Source organism: Zootoca vivipara, chromosome 12 (assembly GCF_965207765.1).
Source record: "Zootoca vivipara chromosome 12, rZooViv2.hap1.1, whole genome shotgun sequence".
NCBI lineage: Eukaryota > Metazoa > Chordata > Lepidosauria > Squamata > Lacertidae > Zootoca > Zootoca vivipara.
This window is the reverse complement of record NC_142595.1, coordinates 5426181-5449261: the sequence shown is the minus strand read 5'-3', so window position 1 is coordinate 5449261 and position 23081 is coordinate 5426181. Positions and strand designations below refer to the sequence as shown.

At 44.4% G+C, this 23081-nt stretch overlaps 1 protein-coding gene across 21 annotated transcripts in view; it reads left to right on the top strand.

Annotated features, from left to right (window-relative positions):
* FHOD3 (formin homology 2 domain containing 3) overlaps positions 1–23081 on the top strand; it is a 315286-nt gene that overhangs the window by 192563 nt on the left and 99642 nt on the right. For all 21 annotated transcript variants that reach the window (XM_088655950.1, XM_060282217.2, XM_088655949.1 and 18 more), the window contains exons 6-7: positions 7526–7620; positions 12313–12424. In XM_088655950.1, the coding sequence (XP_088512076.1) occupies positions 7526–7620; positions 12313–12424 (207 nt within the window). The remainder of the gene's footprint in view (positions 1–7525; positions 7621–12312; positions 12425–23081) is intronic.

Genomic DNA, 23081 nt, shown 5'->3' with positions numbered 1-23081 from the left:
TAGATGAATCTGGGTTCTAGTTTAATGAAAGTGAGAGAAACTCTTTTTACTTGATCCACGCCAGAGGATTGTATGGTACTTAAAAAACCTATTCTGTCCCCATTTTCTTTTTCTAAACCAGGCATGTCCAACAGCTAGATCGTGATCTATGGGTAGATCACAGGACATCTGTGGTAGATCACTGGCTCCCCCAAAGAAGCTTAACAACTTTCAACTTTTACCTGAACCCCCCAAAATGGGGCTCTCCTCCTCCCTAAAAATAGCTCAAGAACTTTGACCTGACCCCAAAAAAGGAGGGTAGATCACTGCCAGTTTTTAACTCTGTGAGTAGATCACGGTCTCTTGGGAGTTGGTCACCCCTGTTCTAAACCAACTGTAAAAAAGGTCTCCATTATTTTCACCTTTCCTCGTAGGGGAGTTGCTGCTGGCCACTGGTAATTATGCTATCCCCTTTCTGCACCATTCCCAGCTCTACAACATCTATTTTGAAGTGTGGTGGCCGGAATTACACAGCATTCCAAGTATGGTTGCATCATAATTGCTTGCGCTGCTCAACACATTTTGCATTTTCTCTGTGTTTTTTGAGTTGAGTACCACCGTAAAAGTTAGGGAAGGCGGAAGACTGAAGCATAGTTGCTTTGAACAGATACTGGCATCCCAAGCTGATGTTCTGTACATAATTAGTAGTGATTGATAAAAGAAAACTCACACCTGCAGCTCCTTCCTTTACAAAGTCCAAATGAGCTCAAAAGCAGCTTCAACGTGTGGAGCTCAGTGAAGAAAATAATTTTCTTCCTGTTTCAAGATTTGGCACATCATGTCCCCCCTCTCCATTCTCTCCAAATCAGGATTATGCTTTGCTTATCTTAAGAACCGGCTTAGCACTATAATGTTCATTTGGAGGTTAAATCCTTGAATTGCATCTCAGGAGATTTATGACACTAGGCTGTGTTCCCACCCTCACCCAAGCAGTCCTGCTTCCTGGAGCTGTATGCTAATCACTAAATTGCTCAAAGAAGCATGAGCAGAATTGTTGGAAGGGATCCTGAGGGTCATTTAGTCCAACCCCCTGCAATGCAGGAATCTCAGCTAAAGCATCCATGACATCCAACCTCTGCTGAAAAACCTCCAAGGAAGGAAAGTCCACCACCTTCTCATTATGGTTAAAAAATTAGCTCGTAATAGTAACAAAACTGAATTGACTGTACATGCCACGAAGGGCATAGTACCCAAGTCCACCATTGACTTTAGTCCTGTATGAAACAGCAAAACTTAAATAGAAGCTTCACCATGCCACACAAAATACTCTATTCTGCGATATCAAGTTGCTGTTGACATTTCTGTCAGAGACTAGTAATGTCGTAGTCACATGATCCAATGCTTAACTGAGCAGGGAGAGACATGGAGAAAAGATCTTTTTCAGGTTGGCTGGCCTGGTTCAGAGGAAATGAGAAAGGGCATGTTCATCACTACAAAATACAAGAGAGAAAACAACTGCTTTTATCAGAAAGTGTTAAATCTTATTGGTACTTGATGTATTTTAGAAACTTCTTTTTTAATGAAAGAACCCACGAGGGGAAATCAGTGATTATTTTATGACATGCCTCCAAACCCCATATCTGCTCGGTGTGTGTGTGTGTGTGTGTGTGTGTGTGTGTGTGTGTGTGGAAATGCTGAGAACAGATTTTTAGGTGTGTGGTGGGACCATGTGGGGAGAAGAAGGAGAGTTGCATTGCACAGGTAAAAGTCCTTCCACTAGCAGACTTCCTTCATTGAATACTGCCCATTGTATTGTATCTTTTTCTGGAGGAATTTCAGCAGTTAAAATGGTAATACCACCCAAATCTTTATTTTTTAATATGCTAATCAAAATATTGACCCACTAGTTACAACAATGTACACTGAAATGCATCTGGAGTAACAAATAAACAAGGCTAAAAGCCAGAATTTCATATGATGATGGGAGATCTCCAAGTCCTGTACTCTGTTTTGTATAGCAAACTGTTTAAACTGGGTTATAGATTGCATAGCATATAGCGAAGCTTGAACAAAATATATTGAGAACACCTTTCTATGAGATACTATGGGGGATTGCAACAGTCAGTTAAAGATACCTTATTTTCACAGTTTGGATTCTAAAAAAAAATCATTTCACCCTAGTCCTTCACTTCTGGAATATATCTTGGATAAAATAAATCTTATAGAGACCTCTATAAGATTTCAAATATGGAAAGCAACTAACTTTTTAGAATACAAGATCTGCTATATCAAGGGGTTCATGATTTTTTACTCAGAAATTAAGAGGCGACTACAAGCCAGGAATCTCCCACAGTTTCAATATTTTCAACTCCAGTCTTGTTTGCAATGACATTTTAGATCATATGAACAAATACGAGTGAACCTAATTTGAAATGTAAACAATGAAAAAATAAAAAATTGACATTAACGAAAGTTCAGCTTGGAGCCCGAGCAAGTAAGAGCCTGCATGGTTAAATAGGCGCAATAGAATAAGGGAAAGCAACCCACTGGATATGTGGGAACGTCTTCGGAAAACATTGCACAGGTTTTCCCCTAAATATGGCAATTAAGAGAAAACTGTTAGTAGCTCACAAGCACATTATATCAGCCAGGAGACATAGAGTTAAACTACGCTGCAATATGTTGGAAGTGTCAAAAAGAGACAAGCGATTCCCACCCACCCCAGTACGAAATTCCATAACATCAGGATTTCTGCAACTTCGTCTTAGACCATAATGCCAGTGCAGTAGAGCTGGTTAAATCTTTTAAAATTTAAATGTTTGAGGATAGTTGTCTACCACGATTATAATTTTGAAGAATCAGCTACATGTGAAATACAGCTCTCCAGAGATGCTCGCTCTAGAGCAGGGGTAGGTAATCAGTGGCTCTTTTTTTTTTGCATCGCAGGGGGTTGGACTACATGACCCTCGGGGTCCCTTCCAACTCTACAATTCTATGATTCTACGTTCTTCTTCTTCAACTCCCATTGCCCCTGATACTTGGCCATGATACCTAGAGTTGATGGGAGTCAACATCTGGAGAGCCACAGGTTCCTTATCCTGCTCTTAATATTCCTCACCTCCAGCTAGCCTGTGCCTTGTCGTATTTAAGGCCTCAGAGCAGCCAGGAAATAAATTGCTTCTTAACAAATAAATCTTGATGCTTGTATTCCAAGGACCATCAGCCACTGATAATGTTAACATTTGATAAAGCTCCTGGATGCGACTGACAAACATGTCGTAGGTCAGTGTGCCTGAAAAAAACAGCTTGATGACATCCTGTAGATGTTTAAAATTATTATTCTGTAAAGCATCGTTCTTTTTGCCAGTTGTTTAAACAGCAACAGACTTTTTTCTTCATGTGTTCACTCACAATTTCCCATCAAAATCCACAATGCTAACCTGAAGCTATAGCAGATACGATCGAATTCCATAGTCTTGGAAGAAGCTTCTGATAAGATTCTTCAGTAGCAGATGAAAATAGCCAGGAATTTCTTTTGAACATTGTTGTGGTTTCTTTGCATGGGGCTTATTAAAGGGCTTGGCTTTTTTTTATGACTGTACCGAGCGACAACCTGAAAGCTGGGGAGTAATGCAGTCCAGAATTTACCTAAATACTTAGCCAGTCTTTGTTGTTGTAATGTCCATGTGATGCTTTAAAGACCGACTTTTAGAAGTCCTTGATTTATGTTCCTTATTAATCTGAAAAATATGTGTGGGGCATAAAATTTGTTTCACATTTTCTTCAGATGCAAATGAAATCCTTTATTCTGATCCAGGAAGCTTCACTACAAAGAAGCAGCTTGGTGACCTTATCTGATTCTGATCAAAGGGCAATTTTCTTTGTACTGAAGAGAAACAAAAATAATATTCATTAAGCCATTCTCTAATTGCAGCTGGATAGCAGTTGCTCTGAATTACCTAATAATAATAATAATAATAATAATAATAATAATAATAATACTCTGCATCCCTTTGATGTAATGTTAATAGTCAGTGGATGGCGATGTGCATTAAAGTCTCTTTATTCTTCAATGACATTTAGGTCACAATCAAGAGACAGCCATGAGCAAATGGCTTCCATGAGCAAGTGAGAATGGTCACCCCCATCCTCACCAGACTGACAGATGGGAAGGTTGCGTATCGAGGGTACCAGACACCCCCCCCCTAATGATTCACACAGAACTCAGAATTTTAGTTTGGGTTTTGGCATTAATTTGGCCACAACTTTATTTAAATAAAAATAAATGTGAGTGTTGGCTTAGGCCAGGGGTCCCCAAACTAAGGCCCGGGGGCCGGATGCAGCCCAATCGTCTTCTAAATCCGCCCCACGGACGGTCCGGTAATCAGCGTGTTTTTACATGAGTAGAATGTGTCCTTTTATTTAAAATGCATCTCTGGGTTATTTGTGGGGCTGCTTAGTGTTTTTACATGAGTAGAATGTGTCTTTTTATTTAAAATGTATCTCTGGGTTATTTGTGGGGCATAGGAATTCATTCATATTTTTTTTCCAAAATATAGTCCGGCCCCCCACAAGGTCTGAGGGACAGTGGACCGGCCCCCTGCTGAAAAAGTTTGCTGACCCCTGGCTTAGGCATTAGTTACTCCATCTGTCCCCCGCCTGGGACAGATCAGCTCCGACTTCCCTATCCGTATAGGGAAGTCAAGTAAACACCCCATGGGAGAGGAGGTAACTGTTTCCAGGCACTCTCCCCTCGACCAGAAATGCTCCCCAAGGCTCGGGCTCTGTAATGGCCCCAGCCCCGCCCATTGCAGGGGTGTATGGACTAGAGCCCCGGAGCCCCAGGATTCCTTTAACGGAATACTTCTATGTGGAGCAGCATTTTAATGAGGGGTAGGCACCTCCATAGGGACCCAGGTGGCGCTGTGGTTAAAACCACTGAGCCTAGGGCTTGCTGATCAGAAGGTCGGCGGTTCGAATCCCTGTGACGGGGTGAGCTCCTGTTGCTCGGTCCCAGCTCCTGCCAACCTAGCAGTTCGAAAGCACGTCAAAATGCAAGTAGATAAATAGGAACCGCTACAGCGGAAAGGTAAACGGCGTTTCCATGTGCTGCTCTGGTTCGCCAGAAGCGGCTTTGTCATGCTGGCCACATGACGTGGAAGCTATACGCCGGCTCCCTCGGCCAATAATGTGAGATGAGCGCGCAACCCCAGAGTCGGTCACGACTGGACCTAATGGTCAGGGGTCCCTTTACCTTTACCTAGGCACCTCCATGCTACACCCCTCCACCAACCAGAATTATTAACCAATGCCTAACCGCCAACCTAACAAGTTGTGACGATTTGCTAAGCAGTAGGCAAAAACCAATGGCAAGAGCCAATCAACCAATTGACAAAATTCCTACTAGGCCCTTGCAAAGCAAGCGACCCCATAAAAGGCAAAGCAATGTCAGGCTAAACCATTAGAAAAAAGGTGGTGGGCGGGAGGGGGATCCGAAGCTATTTGCAAAAGTGAAACCCAATGAAGGACGCTGAGGATTTAAGGGTCAGTACCTGCCAATCAAACTTGCTACATGCTTTTCTCCCCAGCAACCAAAACTGGGTCCTATTACATTCACTCCTACTCCACCAACACCACCACCCCAACCCTGGGAATGTCTTTAACCCCTTCCGCAACCCTCACTCTCCTTAATTGGAGAACGCGCTTTATCTTACCCCCATCCACCCTGTCCAGTGCTCATAGGGTTTACCTGCATCAGATGCACATCAAATCTATATGTAGCATTCTTGGAGAATCCATGAGTGATCCCAGTTAGGATGCATATACACATCCCACTTTCTGGAAAGGCAGCCAGGCAATGGGTCCAGAAGCCCAGCATTCTGTAATGTGAGGGGCTCTTGATCCTTAAAACAGATCTGCAGGCCTGCCTTTGTGTGTAGATCGCACACTGAATTGGGATGTAACCTCTTAAGAGGGAGTTACAGCCATTGGCTGGAATGTGACAAACAAGGCAATGACCGGTTGCATGTTGTTGTTGATTGTGTGGGGGTGGTCTACATGGGCTCCCAAAAGAGGCCTGAACACACACACACACACACACACACACACACACACACACACATGCAACAAGTAACATGACAATGGTGTTCTAGTTTGTGGTGAAGGGGCCATGCATGGGAACACCTGTAAAGGCAACTGCCGTTTCTCAATGGCCATATTACTTTGTTGTCACCAATTTTACCTCCATCCATGTTACAATAAAAACGGCTTGCAATGAGCTCCAACTAGGTGAAAGGGAAATGAAATGGCATATGCAATTCAATGTCACCGAGCCTAAAGTTATGCACACTGGGACCAAAGAAAAACTAAAGTTCACATCTCGTAGGGTCTGACCTGGTGGTGACTGTTCAGGGATGAGACCTTGGAGTCACGACAGATAGTTTGAAGATGCTGAACCAGTGTGCATAACCTGTGACAAAGACCATTTCCATGCTCAGGCTGATTAGGAAAGAGATACAACTGCCAATATCCCACTCTGTGATGCAAGTGTGCTTGGAGTACAGTACAACTCTGGCCTCCTTCCCTCAAGAAGGACATTGTGGAAAATGCTCAGAAAAGGGCAGTCAAAATGATCAAGGGGATAGAGAACTCCCCTATGATGAGATGTTGGAACATTTTTTTGAGAAGGGGGTAGTTAAGAGAAAAAAGTGAGCATGAGATGACATACCGTAATCAACGTTTATAAAATTATGCATGCTGGGGGGGAAAGGGATAGGATTACCTCTCTCACAACAAACGGTTTTGACATCAACTTCCTAAGGAGGATTCGGTGAGACCCCAGGAAAAGTTTGGAGGCTGTTTGATAAGCGGCAAATATTTAGTCTTTCATCTAGTGGTGGTGCAGAAGGGTACATGGGAGAAGTACACTGTGCTATGGCCTGGTCTCCCTTCCCCAGGAAAGCATGGGCCCACAGAGAGCTATGATGTCTTTCTCCATCACTCTCTGTCTCTCTCTCACACACTTACATATACAAAAAGGTAAAGGACCCCCAGATGGTTAAGTCCAAACTTGACTATGGTTTGTGGCACTCATCTCACCTTCAGGCCGAGGGAGCCGGCGTTTGTCTGCAGACAGCTTTCTGAGTCATGTGGCCAGCATGACTAAACCGCTTCTGGTGCAACGGGACACTGTGATGAGTGCCAGGGCACATGGAAACACCATTTACCTTTCCGCCACAGTGGTACCTATTTATCTACGGAGCTCACCCCGTTGCACGGATTTGAACCGCCGCCCTTCTGATTGGCAAGCCCAAGAGGCTCAATGGTTTAGACCACATATACAGCCCCCCCCCTTCACATGCATCTATTCGGCACATCGGCTGAGGTTCATTTCAATTGCATTTGCATCCATGTGCCCTCTGGAAGCGTTAGTTGAGGTTATCCAGAATGGCGACCTACTGTAATTTGGAAGCAGAAAGAAGACTTTTGTGCCTTTTCTCACTCAACTGAATTTTGCTAACTTTCTTTATCTTCTTTATTTCCTTAGCACTGGGGCAAATTATGCTATATGTAGATGGGATGAATGGCGTAATCAATCATAATGAAACAATCCAGTGGCTGTACACTCTCATTGGGTCAAAGGTAAGAAGAGTCCCGTCTATTGAACAATTTTAAATATTTTACCGTGTGTGTAGACAGCTGTGATACACACACACACACGTGGAGAACATGCCAATGACTGAAAAATTTCACTAGTTTGATTCTTGCCACAAGCAGAGGAGTACACGTGCAAAGGCAATGCTACTTCCGTTTATAGTGGCACATTCCTCCTTTTTGTCAGCTAGTGAAAATAATCCACAGGGAGTTAGGTTCCTACTGCAGAATGGCAGCCCAATGGGACTATGTGTTGCTGGTCTCTAAAGTGCTGCCTTGGCTACCGGTGAAGTTCCCAGGGCAAATGTTAGTACTAGCATATGAAGCCGTGAATGGGACCCAAGTACCTCTAAGAGTGCCTTCCTCAGTATCAGCCATCTCAGTCCCTATGATTGGCAGGCAAGACCTTGGTGGTCTTGAGGGCTGCCCAGTTGGCATTGGCCCATGACGGGGCCTTCTTAGTGGCAGCTCCGTTTGTGAAATGTCCTCCTATTATTGGCTTTTGGGAGGGATTTAAAAACATTCCTGTTTGCCCAGCCCAGGCAGTTCATGGCCCCAAAGTACTGTTCTTGGCAACCTCAAAATCACTGGTTGAGAGAATATTTTAGAGGGTTTTTAGAATGTATGGGCTTTAGGTGGGAGGGAAAGGGGTTCCCATTTTTGGCTTTGTTGGGAGGTATGGCGGAATAAATAAATAAAAACCACACACGCTGCCTCAGTGCCAAACATACAAATCCCTTTGGTGAACAAAAGGATGGCTCTTGCTGTAGTTAAGGAGGTATTAAAAAACACACACAACCACAAATACTCTTGATATCTGCTGCCAATTGGAACAAGTAGTCTTGAATATTAACTCAGAGCAGGCCTTTCTCCTTACTAAGAATCTTTCATATGTACACAGACACACACTTATGGCATAAAGTGAATAAAAAGGAAGAGACAAATCTCAGAGACGCCGGAAGCGATTACCGTTTATTATTATATGCTTGTTGTTTTATTCTAATGCTTTATGCCCCATCTGTCAAATATATTATTAGGGCGACTTGCCAAGGAAATAATTTCCACACAAGGAAGTACGGTAAGGCCTCAACTCTCTGAGGTGCCATTTTTATCACCTTTATAGCCTCTGTATGTGCCAATCCTGATGCTCCAAAATAACTGAGCCACAGCAAGGACAGATCAGGCCACAGTAACCCTGATTGTGTTTGCTCTCGCTAAGGAATGGTAATACTTCCCAGTGAGAACATTCAAAGCAGCAATCTTAGTACTGGGATATCCTGGAATGTTTAAATTTCCCTCTTTTGCTGTATAAAACCATCGCATAGCGCCACCTAGCAGAACAACTAAAATATATTGGGATGAATAGAACACAGATGCTGCACAGTTTTATACCTAAACACACTCACCCTGAAAAAGTCTGCTCAGCATTCATAATTGCTTTATTTAAGACTTCATAATGCAATATAATTTCCATGCATGTATGAAGTATTTGCAACCCTACTCATTTCCCCCCAGTCAATTATTTTTGGGGAGGAAATGTTCAGATCTTGTAAGTCCTCTTGATCAATAAGAAATGCCTTGAACATTATGAGCATGCAGAGTATTAAACCTTTTATATTAAGCAATTTTTGGTTTCCCTTATTTATCCTCTGCTGTTGTCATCATACTCCTAACTAATGTATTTGCAGAAGAAAGTCAGTAGAGATAAGTACAGTCGCAGGTGAAAAATCACAACCACGTTCTTAGTTATGCACTGTGTGCCACTGAAAAGCTGTGGTGCAGAGAAATAAACGATAATTGAATCATGGAATTGTAGAGTGGGAAGGACCAGGGCCGGCGCGTCCATTTAGGCGAACTAGGCAGCTGCCTAGGGCGCCAAAATGGAGGGGGCGCTAGCCAGCCTGCCCGCCGCTGCCTGGGGCCGCCTCCACTGCGCCTGTCACTGTTGAGTGGCTTCAGGCTGCTATCCCGAGGCACACGCGTCCCTCCGGAGAGCGGCCTGAAGCCGCTCAACAGCTGACAGGCGCAGTGGAGGGGGCCCCAGGCTTGCGCTCCCCGCGCGAAGCTCCGGAGGTGCGCGGGGAGCGCGAGCCTGGTGCCGCCTCGCTGTGCCTGTCAGCTGTTTTTTATTTTATTTTCATTTTTTCCTACTTTTTATTTTTTCTATTTATTTTTTAAATTAATTTGGGTGTGTGTGTGTGTGCCAGAAGGTGATTTTGCCTAGGGCTCAAAAAACCCTAGCAACGGCCCTGGGAAGGACCCTGGGGGTCATCTAGTCCAGCCCTATGCAATCTCAGCTAAAGCATCCATGTCAGAAGGCCATCCAACCTCCGCTTGAAAACCTCCAACAAAGGAGAGTCCACCACCTTTCGCCTTTCGAGGGAGAAATCCTCTGTCGAACAGCTCTTACTATCAGAAACATTATTCCTAATATTTAGTTGGAATCTCCTTTCTTGAACCCATTGGTTTGAGTACTACCCTCCAGAGCAGGAGAAAACAAGCCTGCTCCATCCTCCATGTGACAGTTAAATCTCCCAGGTTTCCTGTTGCAAGCTGGACAGGAAGCTTGTCCCTAAAATTTACATTATATCCTTCTTGTTATCATCATTGCAATCTGTATGTTTGGAATATTGAGAGCAAGATGAGAGCCTCTCTAACCCCACACCAACATGCAGAGCAGCAGAGTTATTTTTAAAGCCCTCTTAACAGGAGTTAGGTTTTTTTTGTTTTTTAAAAAAGGTTTATTCCTGTGTTTGTGTAGGTATATTTGTATTAATTTAATGCAGCATAACTCTGATGACTTCACCCATAATGAAACATATCAAGGCCTTTATCAAGTTTCTGTCGTTATTATTGTGTGGTTGGAAAAATAGGATAAGCACTAGGGGGTTTCTCTACATCTGTAGCTGTAGCGTTTGGAAGCTGCCCAAACTGTTTCTGAGCCATTCTGTGTCTTTCGAATTTGACTCAATATTGTGGACCGGTTTAGATCTATTGAAAATGAAACTGGTCACACACCCACCCACACACCCCTCATTTGGTGTATTAGGGAATCTTTTTTTTAACTGAAGTGGGTGAAATTTGTAGGCACAGCAGACTCTCTAGAGTGGATTAAAGCCTGTCAGATTATAGGCAAATATATCCAGGATTTTTTTTGTTCAGGGCACCTTTAGAATTTGATATTTTAAAGAGAGACAGACAGACAGAATCTTATTTTCCGCCAGACTTGGATGCAAGTTGCAGTGATGGTCACCCCTTCTGAGGAGATGAAGCCTACTAAATTGGTTCTCACTCAAGGGCAGATTTTATAATAATAACTGGTAGGCTAGAAAAAGAGTGTGGATAGCCTGGATCTCACCATGAATTATCTTGCGTGCAAAGAAGCAGCACTTCCTTTTTATATCCGATTCACAGAATGTTGGTCTTGCAATCAACACTAAGCCAGATTTCCTTGGTTTGGATGTAACTGGCATCTCTCTGGGGTAATGCAGGCCAGGATCTTGGTGTGAAGATGGTGTTCTGTGGGAAGGAACTAGGGAAATGTGTATTTGGTCCTAGTAAATGCTCCTGGAGTGGTTGGACACAGAGGAGTGAAGAAGTTGGCTGAAATGGGCAGAGCAAAGACAAGCAGTATGCAGGCACAGTTTCCAGTTGCTTGCAGGAAGCCCTGGAGAGAAGGAGACATCAATGGCTTTGTGGAGGCAGGGACTTTTAGTCCCAGCAACTAATTTCATTGAGTGGGAGCTACAGGGCATGGGCTGCAGTGCTCATTAGGCCTGAAGCACAGCCAAGTCTGCCAAGATCGTATTTCTCTAATAAAGAGTTAACTCCAGCTTTGAACTGTGTGATTTACTGATTGGCTTCCTCCTTTTCAATGGCATTACAAACCCTTTTTTCTTTTAAAGGACTGGAACAATTGTCTGAATTAGCCCATAACAAGAAAGATTCATTTCTTTATTTGGGGACATACCTGCCAAGTTGCTGTCAGAGAAATAAGGGACCGGGCCGGAAATAGCAGACCGGAAGTAGCACTGCCGCCATTTTGGAACTGGGCGGAGCATGCTCAGGAGTGACTTTTGATGCTGCTTTGCCCAGTTCCAAAATGGCCACCGCGCCAGAAGTCTCACTGCAGCCATTTTGGAACTGGGCAGAGCAGCATCAAAAGTCGCTTCTGAGCATGCTCCGCCCAGTTCCAAAATGGCCACCACGCCAGAATAAACGGGGGGGGGGGACAAAAAAAATCCGTTTTTTCAGCTAGGAACAGCTGGAAAAACGGGGATTTCCCGGGGAAAACGGGAGAGTTGGCAGCTATGTTTGGGGAGGGTTTTTAATTTCATGGCAGAGCACATGCTTCGAATGTATTGTGCTTTGAATTCAATCCCTGTTACCTCTCATGTAGCAGGGTTGGAGAGGCCTGTGGACTGGGTTGGGCTAATCAATGATCTGACTCCAATAAGTCGACTTATAATGGTCACAGATTTCCTTCCTGCTATAGTGGTCCTTGTTTTAAAATCCTGGCCTCTCATTTTTTAGCTTGTGTCAGGTTGACCAAAGATTGAAAGGACGGCAGTTCTGTTCACTGACTCTAACAGAGGGTCAGCTTGTATTGCGTTAAGAAAGCAGCATGTCGGCCAATGTCAGCCTGATGAGTGACAAGCTCTCCTTTCCTTCCTCTTGCAGTTTCGTCTGGTTGTAAAGACAGCACTGAAGTTGCTCCTTGTTTTTGTGGAATACACGGAATCCAATGCACCGCTTCTGATCCAAGCAGTGTCCATCGTAGATGACAAGAGAGGTGAGATAGAGTACCTGCCTGTAGTTGCGCTTCAAAGGAAATAATGGAATGGTTTGTTGTTTTGCTACCACAAAACAACCCTACCAAAGCAAATCATACTCTCTTTCATACACTATACTTTTTTTCTCAGGAGCAGATTTCAAGTAGAAAGCAAAACGCTTGTAGGCCACACCGTGGCATAGCTTGGGGGGGGGGCAGAGGGGCTGCTAACTAGGGTGCAAAATTTGGGGGAGCTGCAAAATTTCAAAGGAAAAAAGAAACCACTTTTAGGTTTTTTTAAAACAATCAAGCAATGTAAAAATTTCATTAAATTAAAAATAATAATAAAATAAACGGCTGCTGCCGCTGTCATCTCCCAAGCTTCCCTCTCCCTGCTGGGAAGACCCTTACCCACCAGCCTCTCTGCCACCCGGCCCTGACAGGAACCATGGGTTGGGGGGTGCAATACTTGCCCTGCCCCGGGTGTTGTCAACCCATGTTATGCCACTGATGCCACAGACATGTGCGCATGTATATGAATTGGAAATTTGCCTACAAAATGCATGGCTAATAGTGTCTGGGAAAGGATAATAATAATAATTAATAAATAATAATAATAATAATAATACCCCGCCCATCTGACTGGGTTTCCCCAGCCACTCTGGGCGGCTTCCAACAAAAGATTAAAAATACATTAAAACATCAGTCATTAAAAACTTCCCTAAACAGGGCTGCCTTCAGATATCTTTTAAAAGTCAGATAAAGTTGTTTGTTTCCTTGACATCTGGTGGGAGGGTGTTCCACAGGGCAGGTGCCACTACCGAGAAGGCCCACTGCTTCGTTCCCTGTAACTTCGCTTCTCGCAGGGAGGGAACCGCCAGAAGGCCCTCGGAGCTGGACCTCAGTGTCCGAGTTGAACGATGATGGGTTCCGCACTCCTCCTGCGTTTAGTAGGTAAAAGCCCCATTGTTATAGATCAGGGGTCCCCAAACTACGGCCCCCGGGCCGGATGCGGCCCAATCGGCCTTCCAATCCGGCCCGCGACGACTCCCGCCGCCCGCTGCCGCCGCCCGCTCTCACGGCGCGCGGCGCAGCGACGATCTAAAAAATCGGCAAAAAATCGCCGAAAATCCTTTGTGCGCATGCGTATGGGCCTCTCCCGACCCGGAAGAGGTCATTTCTGGTGCACTTCCGGGTCGGGGGAGGCCCATACGCATGCGCACAAGCGTTTTTTGGCGATTTTTTCCCGCCCGTGTGCGTGTGCGCATGCGCACGGGCGCGCACTCCCCCGCCCTCCGGCCCGCTGCGCGCGCACTCCCCTGCCCTCCGGCCCACCGCGCGGTCGGCGCGGCGGGCACCGGCCCGCCGCGCAGAAAGTCTGGGGACCCCTGTTATAGATGCAGAGTATGACAACAAAACTTAAATCTACGGAGGACATGTTCTCCTTTCCTTAAATTCTGATTAGTAGGGTATTCTCATTTTTCTCCATTTTGGCGTTTTCCTGATTTTGTAGGTGAGATTTCAGGCAATCCTCGAACAGAGGAGTAGTTACTGTAGTGTGATGTACATCGTTTCAGGGGTGTGGAGAGGATGGAGCATACCTGCCAAGTTGCTGTCGGAGAAATAAGGGACCGGGCAGAAGTAGCAGGCCGGAAGTAGCGCTGCCGCCATTTTGGAACTGGGCGGAGCATGCTCAGGAGTGACTTTTGATGCTGCTTTGCCCAGTTCCAAAATGGCCGCCGTGCCAGAAGTTGCACTGCAGCCATTTTGGAACTGGGCAGAGCAGCATCAAAAGTCGCTTCTGAGCATGCTCTGCCCAGTTCCAAAATGGCCGTCGCGCCAGAATAAACCGGGGAAAGACAAAAAAAATCCATTTTTTCAGCTAGGAACAGCTGGAAAAACGGGGATTTCCCGGGGAATACGGGAGACTTGGCAGCTATTGGATGGAGCCCCCCATGCAGTGATAGCTGCTGGCCAGAGGGCTATAAAACCTGTCACCAAGGCCTTTGCAGTTGATCTTGAGGCAGTCGTGGTGTGCTGCCTCAGCAGAGATGCACCTGACAGGGAACTAGGCCGTCTGGGCAGCAAGCTCCTTCATGAGGGTAGGCCAGGCATCCACCGGTCAGAGTCAGCCAGCCATGCCCACTGTGAATTTTATGCACATGCATTTTCATCTTAATGCTTTCATGCCCTCCTGAATTCTCTCTTCAAAGTTCTTTTCAATTTCCTCTTACGGTACTTGTTGACTACTGGTCTCATGCCAGTGTTTAGCCTTTGGAGGCGTTTGGAGGTGGAAATATGGCTGCTGACACAAGGCTTGCCTTCTTATTGATCTTCATGAAAGGATTTGATGTGCACTTACTCCACTTACAGGACCTAGTTTTACAAGGATTCTAAGCTCTCAAATATAGAATAAATGTTCATAAATTCACACGTATCTAAATATCTAAATGTGTCTGAAATAGTACAGAAGAGCAATCCTGAAGCCATTTTGATTCTCCCAATGACCTCAAATATTCCTCTGCAGTAAGGGATGCAAATGGGGAAAGCCTTCCCATTGTATTTTTGCTTACAAATCCTGTCTTAAGGGCGTATTTGTGTAGGAATAGGGTGAGCCTGTGACCTGGATTCAGGAACCAAAGTAGCCAGGCTGCCCAAGTAATGCAATCAGTGACCATTAACAGGTATTCCTGGCAGACAGGATTTCTGCTGTAGACCGCCTCCTATGATGTATGTATGATGATTTTAGGGTGGTCTTTGGCTAAGGGGGTTGGGCACCGTCAAAATTCTTTAAAGGTTCTTGCACACTATAGTTCTCATATAGTTCAGGAGGGGAAGGAACTCAGTTGCAACAGAAAAAAATCTGCCTTGCTTTCCACTGGATCCTGCCTCCATCCATTCTTCTCTGACCAATCATGAACGTAGGGGACTCAGAGTCCCATGGGGAGTTGGGCAGCAAGAGCCAAACCCCAGTTTTTACATCACTAGAAAGAGACCTGTATGATTGTTGTATTTCATCACTGCCTTCCTTGGATATGGCAGCCATTTCTCAGGCTTCCTCTCCAGAATTGAACCCAATTCCCCATTCCCCCATTGGTCACCATGGTTATGCACAGCCCAAGGAGGGGTTCAGAAAGTTCTAGATGTTCACTGACATCTATTAGCTCTAGAATTAGCACAGTGGAGTGACCAAAGGAAGTATAACTGATTTAATGAGGTGTTCACATTTTCTATTTAACACCCATGTATGTACAGTCATACCGCCACATCCGAAGGCTTTGACTTCTGAAGGTTTCGACTTCCAAAGTCGAAGCCTCCGGAAGTCCTCCCGGCACGTGTGCCTGGTGCACGTGTTCTGCACCTGCGCAGAGCGGCGCACGTGGTCGGCGCATGCGCCGTAGCACGAAATTGCGCTTTGCGCATGCGCCGTAGCGGCGCTTCGACAACCAAAAATCTCGACTTATGAAGACGACCACGGAACGGATCATCTTCTTAAGTCGAGGTACCACTGTATAGTTTAATCTTTCTAGCGTGAGCCCCATTGAAATGAATGGGAGTTGCAGAAAAGCTTCCATTCATTCAAAGGGGCTCTTAAAGCCTACTGGGAATATGGCTTTAGCTATCTTATTTGGGAATCCTTTTATCAGTCTCAGAACCGGTTAAGTGCTTTTGTAGACACCTGGTGCTTTAATGGACATTTTGGTCGGTGAGTTATAATCTTTTAACATGTGCAGTGCAGATGATTGGCAAAAGCGGGGCCGCTCCTAATAATTCAGCCCCAGTTTTCCTAGTACTGTACAGCTGTGTGTTGCTTCCACACTGCAGAACATCCAAATGGAATTGAAAACTCTGTAGGAACATCCGGCTTACAAATGTTCCCTGCAGTTTTGGAGGAATGTGTTAAGAGGCAAGCAAGAGTTCAGCCTATAACATGTACATTATTGCCTCTCTTCTGCATTTTTTCCACAATACAGAATGCTCTTCTTGCAGGACAAACACCTCAGTATTATAAACTTAAATCTTCTACTGTCTGCCTTTCCAAATAAGAACAATCGCTTCTCCCCCAATTACCTATTGTAATTACAGTATATTATAGCTTCTGAGCACTAAAATATTTTTCATGCTAATGAGCTATAGAATTGTAGAGTGGGAAGGTACCCCAAGGGTCATCCAGTCCAGTCCTCTGCAATGCAGGAATTACAACCGGATCAAATATGACAGATGGCAGTCAACCCTCTGCTTAAAACCACCCAAGGAAAGAGTCTCCACCACCTTCAGAGGGAGTCCCTTCCACTGTCAAACAGCTCTAACTTTCAGAAAGTTCTTCCTATGTTTAGTCGGATTCTCCGTTCTTGTAACTTGAATCCACTGGTATGGGTCCTACCTTCCAGAGTGGGAGAAAGCAACCTTGCTCCATCCTCCATGTGAACATACGCAACTCCCTTAACTGTTCCTTATAAGACTTGGTTTCCAGGCCCAGGCTCAACTTGGTTGCCCTCCTCTGCACATGTTCCAGCTTGACAATATCCTTCTTAAATTTTGGTACCCAGACTTGGACGCAGTACTCTATGTGTGGTCTGACCACACAACTTCAAAACATGTCATTTAGTAGTTGTTGTATTGTACCATTTACATTATGCCAGCAGCACATGAAGAACATTCGCATGCTGAGGATCTTACAGATAAGATAGATAGAGGAGGAGAAGAAGAAGAAGAAGAAGAAGAAGAAGAAGAAGAAGAAGAAGAAGAAGAAGAAGAAGAAGAAGAAGAAGAAGAAGAAGAAGAAGAAGAAGAAGAGGAGGAGGAGGAGGAGGAGGAGGAGGAGGAGGGGGAGGAGTTTGGATTTGATATCCCGCTTCATCACTACCCGAAGGAGTCTCAAAGCGGCTAACAATCTCCTTTCCCCTCCTCCCCCACAACAGACACCCTGTGAGGTGGGTGGGGCTGAGAGACTTCAGAGAAGTGTGACTAGCCCAAGGTCACCCAGCAGCTGCATGTGGAGGAGCGGAGATGCGAACCCGGTTCACCAGATTATGAGTCTACCGCTCTTAACCACTACATCATACTGGCTCTGGCTCTAAATCTTTATTCGGCTATAAGCCCACACCACAAAAATAAATCAGCCGTAAAAAACAGAGATACAAATTTCCAACATATAAATAGAATAAATCAGAGGATCTTACAATCTAGCTTTCCTTCAGAATGGATAGGTTTGATCTTCTAGCAGTCCATGGGACTCTCAAGAGTCTCCTCCAGCACCAGAATTCAAAAGCATAAATTCTTCAGCAAGCTCAAAGAAATTTTGGTGGGAGGTTGGGGTCTTACCTTTCAATAGAAAGTGGTGAGGGGCTTTATCCTTCCTTGTTTCTTTTTATTTCCATTTACACCAAAATAAAAATCCCTACTGCTGCATACGGCTCAGCTGTTCTTTTATCCTAGCCACATTTCGGGGACAGGAATGATGCAGCATCGAGCAGTGGCATTCATGGGGGGCAAAGATGGCTTTTGTTTGGTTTGCAGGAGGCGACCGTTCATACTCGTATTCAGAGGAAAGACCACCACCCTGAAAATTATTAAAAGTCACTGAAAATCTAACCCCACCCCACCCACCCCGGATGATTTTTTTTCATGAAACTGTGTGGCCATGGTGTGTGTCTTTTAAATAATAGGCTATAAAGAAATAACAAAAAAATAGAAATAGCAATACTGTATATGTTAGGGAGATTCATTTTCTAAACCATATGGTGGTATACCATATACTGGCCTGATGAGGCTAAGAATACAAATACAGTGGTGCCTCGCTAGATGAATTTTATTCATTCCACGGGTCTTTTATAACGAAAAATTCGTCTAGCGAATCCCATAGGAATGCATTGAATTTTAAAAAAAAACATTTTTGCCCATAGGAACGCATTAATTGAATTTCAATGCATTCCTATGGGAAACCGCGATTCGCTAGACGAATTTTTCATAAAACGAATTCGTCTAGCGAGGCAACCTCCGCTTGAAAAATCCTTTCGTTAAGCGGAAATTTCGTTAAGCAGGGCATTCGTTAAGCGAGGCACCACTGTATGCTGAAACAATTAAAGCTGATAAAAAGTGGAATGAGGTCTGTAACAGCGGAAAGCAATCCACCCAGTAGGGGGAAGCAGTACATTTCTTATTCCTTATTTCATCACTGCCCGTTTCATTTCAGCGTTGTAAAGACTTCCATTCTGATTTACTGAAATGTTAGAAAAGACTCAAAATCAAGAAGGTCGTGCAGTGACGAGGCCGTAGGGTACTTTAAAATGTAGGCTATTCCTCCGAAGATTTAGAAACGGAGAAGAAAAAGTAGGTTTTCCAGCTTTCCCTTTTATTTTATTTTATTTTATTTTATTTTATTTTATCTCTGATTAGCTTACAAGATTAATCATTGCAGAAAAGATACAAAGCCCCAAGATCAAGATGAGAGTGGATAAATCCCAACAGCTTTTGAAGGGGGTTGATCTTGAAAGGTAACCCCGTTCCAGGTGGCCTTTTTATATAGCTGGTGTAGGAGTGTCAGTTCACATATTTATGCCCGTGAGTTGATTCATTCTATGATAATCAGTGTTTGATGACTCATAGCTGAATTTATGAACTTAGTCCACTGCTGTGTTTGATCAAAGTCTTGTTGTGAGTGTTAAACCCAGCTTAACATTCACACATGACGGTGATTATTTTATGTGTGAACCCCTAAGCCTGGCACATTTAAACCCCACCCCCGCAGAAATCAAACCCGCACTGAAATGTCTCTAATTCACAATCAAGGCTTACCAACCCATTTTATGCAGCTCATGCTACCAGCCAATGGTACTGCTGGCCCTGCCCAGCCCTGCCTCCAATTCAAATGGAGTTGGATCTATGTTGGGGTGGGGAGAGTTATGTCTGTATGTATGGTCTGGGTGTTCACTTGACTTTGCTGGCTGTTGAGGGGTAAGCTTTTTGGAGTGGAGTCCTAAGACGTTTGGATGGCGCCTTGTATACCTCATTCGGCCAACTCCTGCGGCCCAGCTGGTAGCCAAATGTACTGCTTTTCTTTTCTTTGATAAGGTAATTATAGCATTGTACTTCCTCTGTGCGGGACCCAGGTGGCGCTGTGGATTAAACCACAGAGTCTAGGGCTTGCTGATCAGAAGGTCGGTGGTTCGAATCCCTGCAACGGTGGGAGCTCCCGTTGCTCAGTCCCAGCTCCTGCCCACCTAGCAGTTCGAAAGCACATCAAAGTGCAAGTAGATAAATAGGGATCGCTCCGGCGGGAAGGTAAACGACGTTTCCGTACGCTGCTCTGGTTTGCCAGAAGCAGCTTTGTCATGCTGGCCACATGACCCAGAAGCTGTCTGCGGACAAATGCTGGCTCCCTCGGCCTATAGAGCGAGATGAGCACCGCAACCCCAGAGTCGGACACGACTGGACCTGATGGTCAGGGGCCCCTTTACCTTTACCTTACTTTCTCTGTGCAGAAAACCTCTGAATCTAAGAAATGTGATATTGATGGCAGCATTGTACTGCAGCAGCATACATGAAGTGGGAGGGTTTGGGTAGGTGTTTGTGTATCTCATAAGCTTTTGGAACTGGGTCAGAGATGGAACCGATTCTGGTATATTTCTAGCTGAATGCAGTTGTGTGTGTAAGTTTGCTCCCATTTTAAGGGGTAGCAGAATTTGGGGGCATCTCGCGCTCTTCATTTGCTGCTTCCTTTGGATGAGCCAGGACAGGTGATAAGGGACTCTGAGATGCAGGTAAACTCTCGGTATGTCACTATGCATTTCCACATGAGCCAAATATAAACTATAGGAAGTTAAAAACATAAAGATGTACAAAATAACATGTTATAAGCAGACCCCTGTCATACAGAAAAGCCAGTCCAACACAAGAATTCTTTGTTTTCTGACATTAAGTTATAATAATTGCTCCCACCAGCAGTGGTTCAGGATCAGTATCCTTTGCACCAGTGGTGCAAGATCTACAATTAAGAGCAAAAAGAATTTAATACTTTTATATGTATGGGTGGGTGGATTTACATACTTGAATCATATTTCTTCATAGAAATAAATAGATTTTATTCAAATGTCATTTTTATGCAGGCTCCTTTGCATTGTATTTTGGCTTGCTTCTGTATGTACCCCTGGCAAATACACAGAAAAATACATATGGAAGTGTGCTTTTGTAGGCCACAGGCAGAATATTCTAGAATGCTTCTAGATGGGAGGAAGCACATTCTGAGAAGACAAGTAGTCTGTCTGTTAACTAAAGCATATTTCTGTCATATGGCATGGATTAAAGTAATTAATTTGTCATGTTACTGGCTTACGGTTACCCCCAAATGGCATAAGTATAGGTTAGAATCATAAATCAATCCTTGTTTCCAGTTTCTCTCTCTTCATTAGAAACCACAGGCAGGCACTTCTGCAATGAGGGTATCCTATCCACCTATCGTATATCTTCTGTGAACTTACTCAACATGTACACCCAGCACACAGAATATATAGAAAGTTGAGCTGAAAATAATAGAAGGGTGTTTGATTGCCCCGTATTTCTCGTATTAAATATTAAAGGACAGTAACATTTGCACAAAACCAAATGGGTGTGCCCAAAAATAGTGATGATAAAGAAACCTCTTCACAATCTGATGAATGAGAGCAGGTTTACATATCAAAGCTGCCACATGGCACTGCTGGAACCAGCATCCCCCTGTGACTTCTCCCATTCAGTTTATGGTGCCTAGAAACACAATGCTTTGCCATCCAGTTGTGTGTTTTCCCACCTACCATCATTGACTTGCTGCAGTGGATGCAGAGAAATGCTCCACGTGATGTCATAGGGAAATGGTACTTGCTACTGCAATGTCATGCTGCTTTAGAATGATAGAATCATTCTAAGTCATCTAATCCAACCCCCTGGATCTTATATGATAGATGGCCCATGAAACCTGTGCTTACAAACCTCCAAGGAATAAGAGCAGGCACCCCCAAACTGCGGCCCTCCAGATGTTTTGGCCTACAACTCCCATGATGCCTAGCTAACAGGACCAGTGGTCGGGGAAGATGGGAATTGTAGTCCAAAACATCTGGAGGGCCGAAGTTTGGGGATGCCTGAATAAGAGTCTACCATCTCCTGGGGGAGACCGTTCCGCTGTCAAATGGCTCTTACTGTCAGAAGGTTCTTCCTGATGTTTAGTCGGAATCTCCTTTCTTGTAACTTGAAGACATTGGTTTGAGTCCTACCCTCCAGAGCAGAAGAAAACAAGCTTGTTGCATCCTCCATGTGACAGCCCTTTGGATATTTGAAGATGGCTGTAATACCTCCTCTCCGTCTCTTAATTGTTCCTCATAAGGCCTGGTTTCCAGACCCTTGATCATCTTGGTTGCCCTCCTCTGCATACGTTCCAGCTTGTCAATATCCTTTGTAAACTCTGGTGCCCAGAACTGGACACAGGACTCTAGGTGTGGTCTGATGAAGGCAGAACGGAGTGGTACTATTACTTCCCTTGATCTGGACACTAGACTTCTGTTGATGCAGCTTAGAATAGCATTGCATTTTTGGTTTAGATCCGTTTCATCTTCTGCCACTGTGGAAATATGTGCATTATGGAACTTTTTTATGTAGCACACAACAGCTTTTTATATCCCAGCAATTAACTTATTTACTAACCCTTATTTACTTTCCTTGCATGTTTCCTTTCAAAGTTAATGTGTTTTGAGAGGGATATCCCTGTTTGCAAAAACTACAAAGAACATTGTGACACCTTAAAGACAAAGGAAGTTCATCACAAAGCCATCTATGCCTGCAAACCTAACCATGCCTACTCAGAAGCTTTTTTTGCTATTGCATCACAGTGTTGACTCTTGTTAAGCTTGTGGTCTAAGTCCCTGTGGTGTTTCACCTCTAGGGGACCAGCAAGAGTTAAGTTGTATGGGAGGTGAATAGCCAATAGGAGCTCTCCAGGCAGAAGCAGGGGTATATAGGGAGAAGCAGGCAGTCAAAAGGGGGGGGTAGTTGATGAGTGAGGTGGAGAGGATTTGAGATAGAGAGAGGGTTAGAGAAGCTAGTGAGGTGAGCTGTGGTGCAGAATCTGAGAGAGTAATAAGAAGGGAACTTCAGTCAGGGAGGAAAAGGGGGGAACTAGTACTAAAGGTTAAGTTTAAGCAAAAGTACCTGAGAAACCGTGAAGAATTTATATGCTTGTAAGATCATCACCTAAATAAACTTAATTGTTTGGTTTACCTTTCACCTGACTGGAATCCAATATATGTGTACCAGTACGCAGACTTACTGGTTGGTGGCAGCAAAGGAAGAATATAGGAGAGGGAGGTACTGGGTCAATAGACCGTGAAACGTCTGGGGGCCTTTACTGGGTAAGCTCGCCACAAAATCCTCGCCACAGTCCCCTAGATTGTTTTTGTCTGTACATTGGTACCTGAGAACCTTAATCCGTTCCAGGACCCTATTTGACTCTCAAAACTGTTCAAAAGCCAAGGCGTGGCTTCCTATTGGCTGCAGGAGCTTCCTGCACTCAAGCGGAAGCTGTTTCGGATGTTCAGCTTCCGAAAAATGTTCGCAAACCAGAACACAGGCATAATATAGTCCCTGCTCCCCACCTAAGTTGGTAACAGGGCTGATTTTAGGTAATAGTGGACATGCTTGGTGGGCTCTA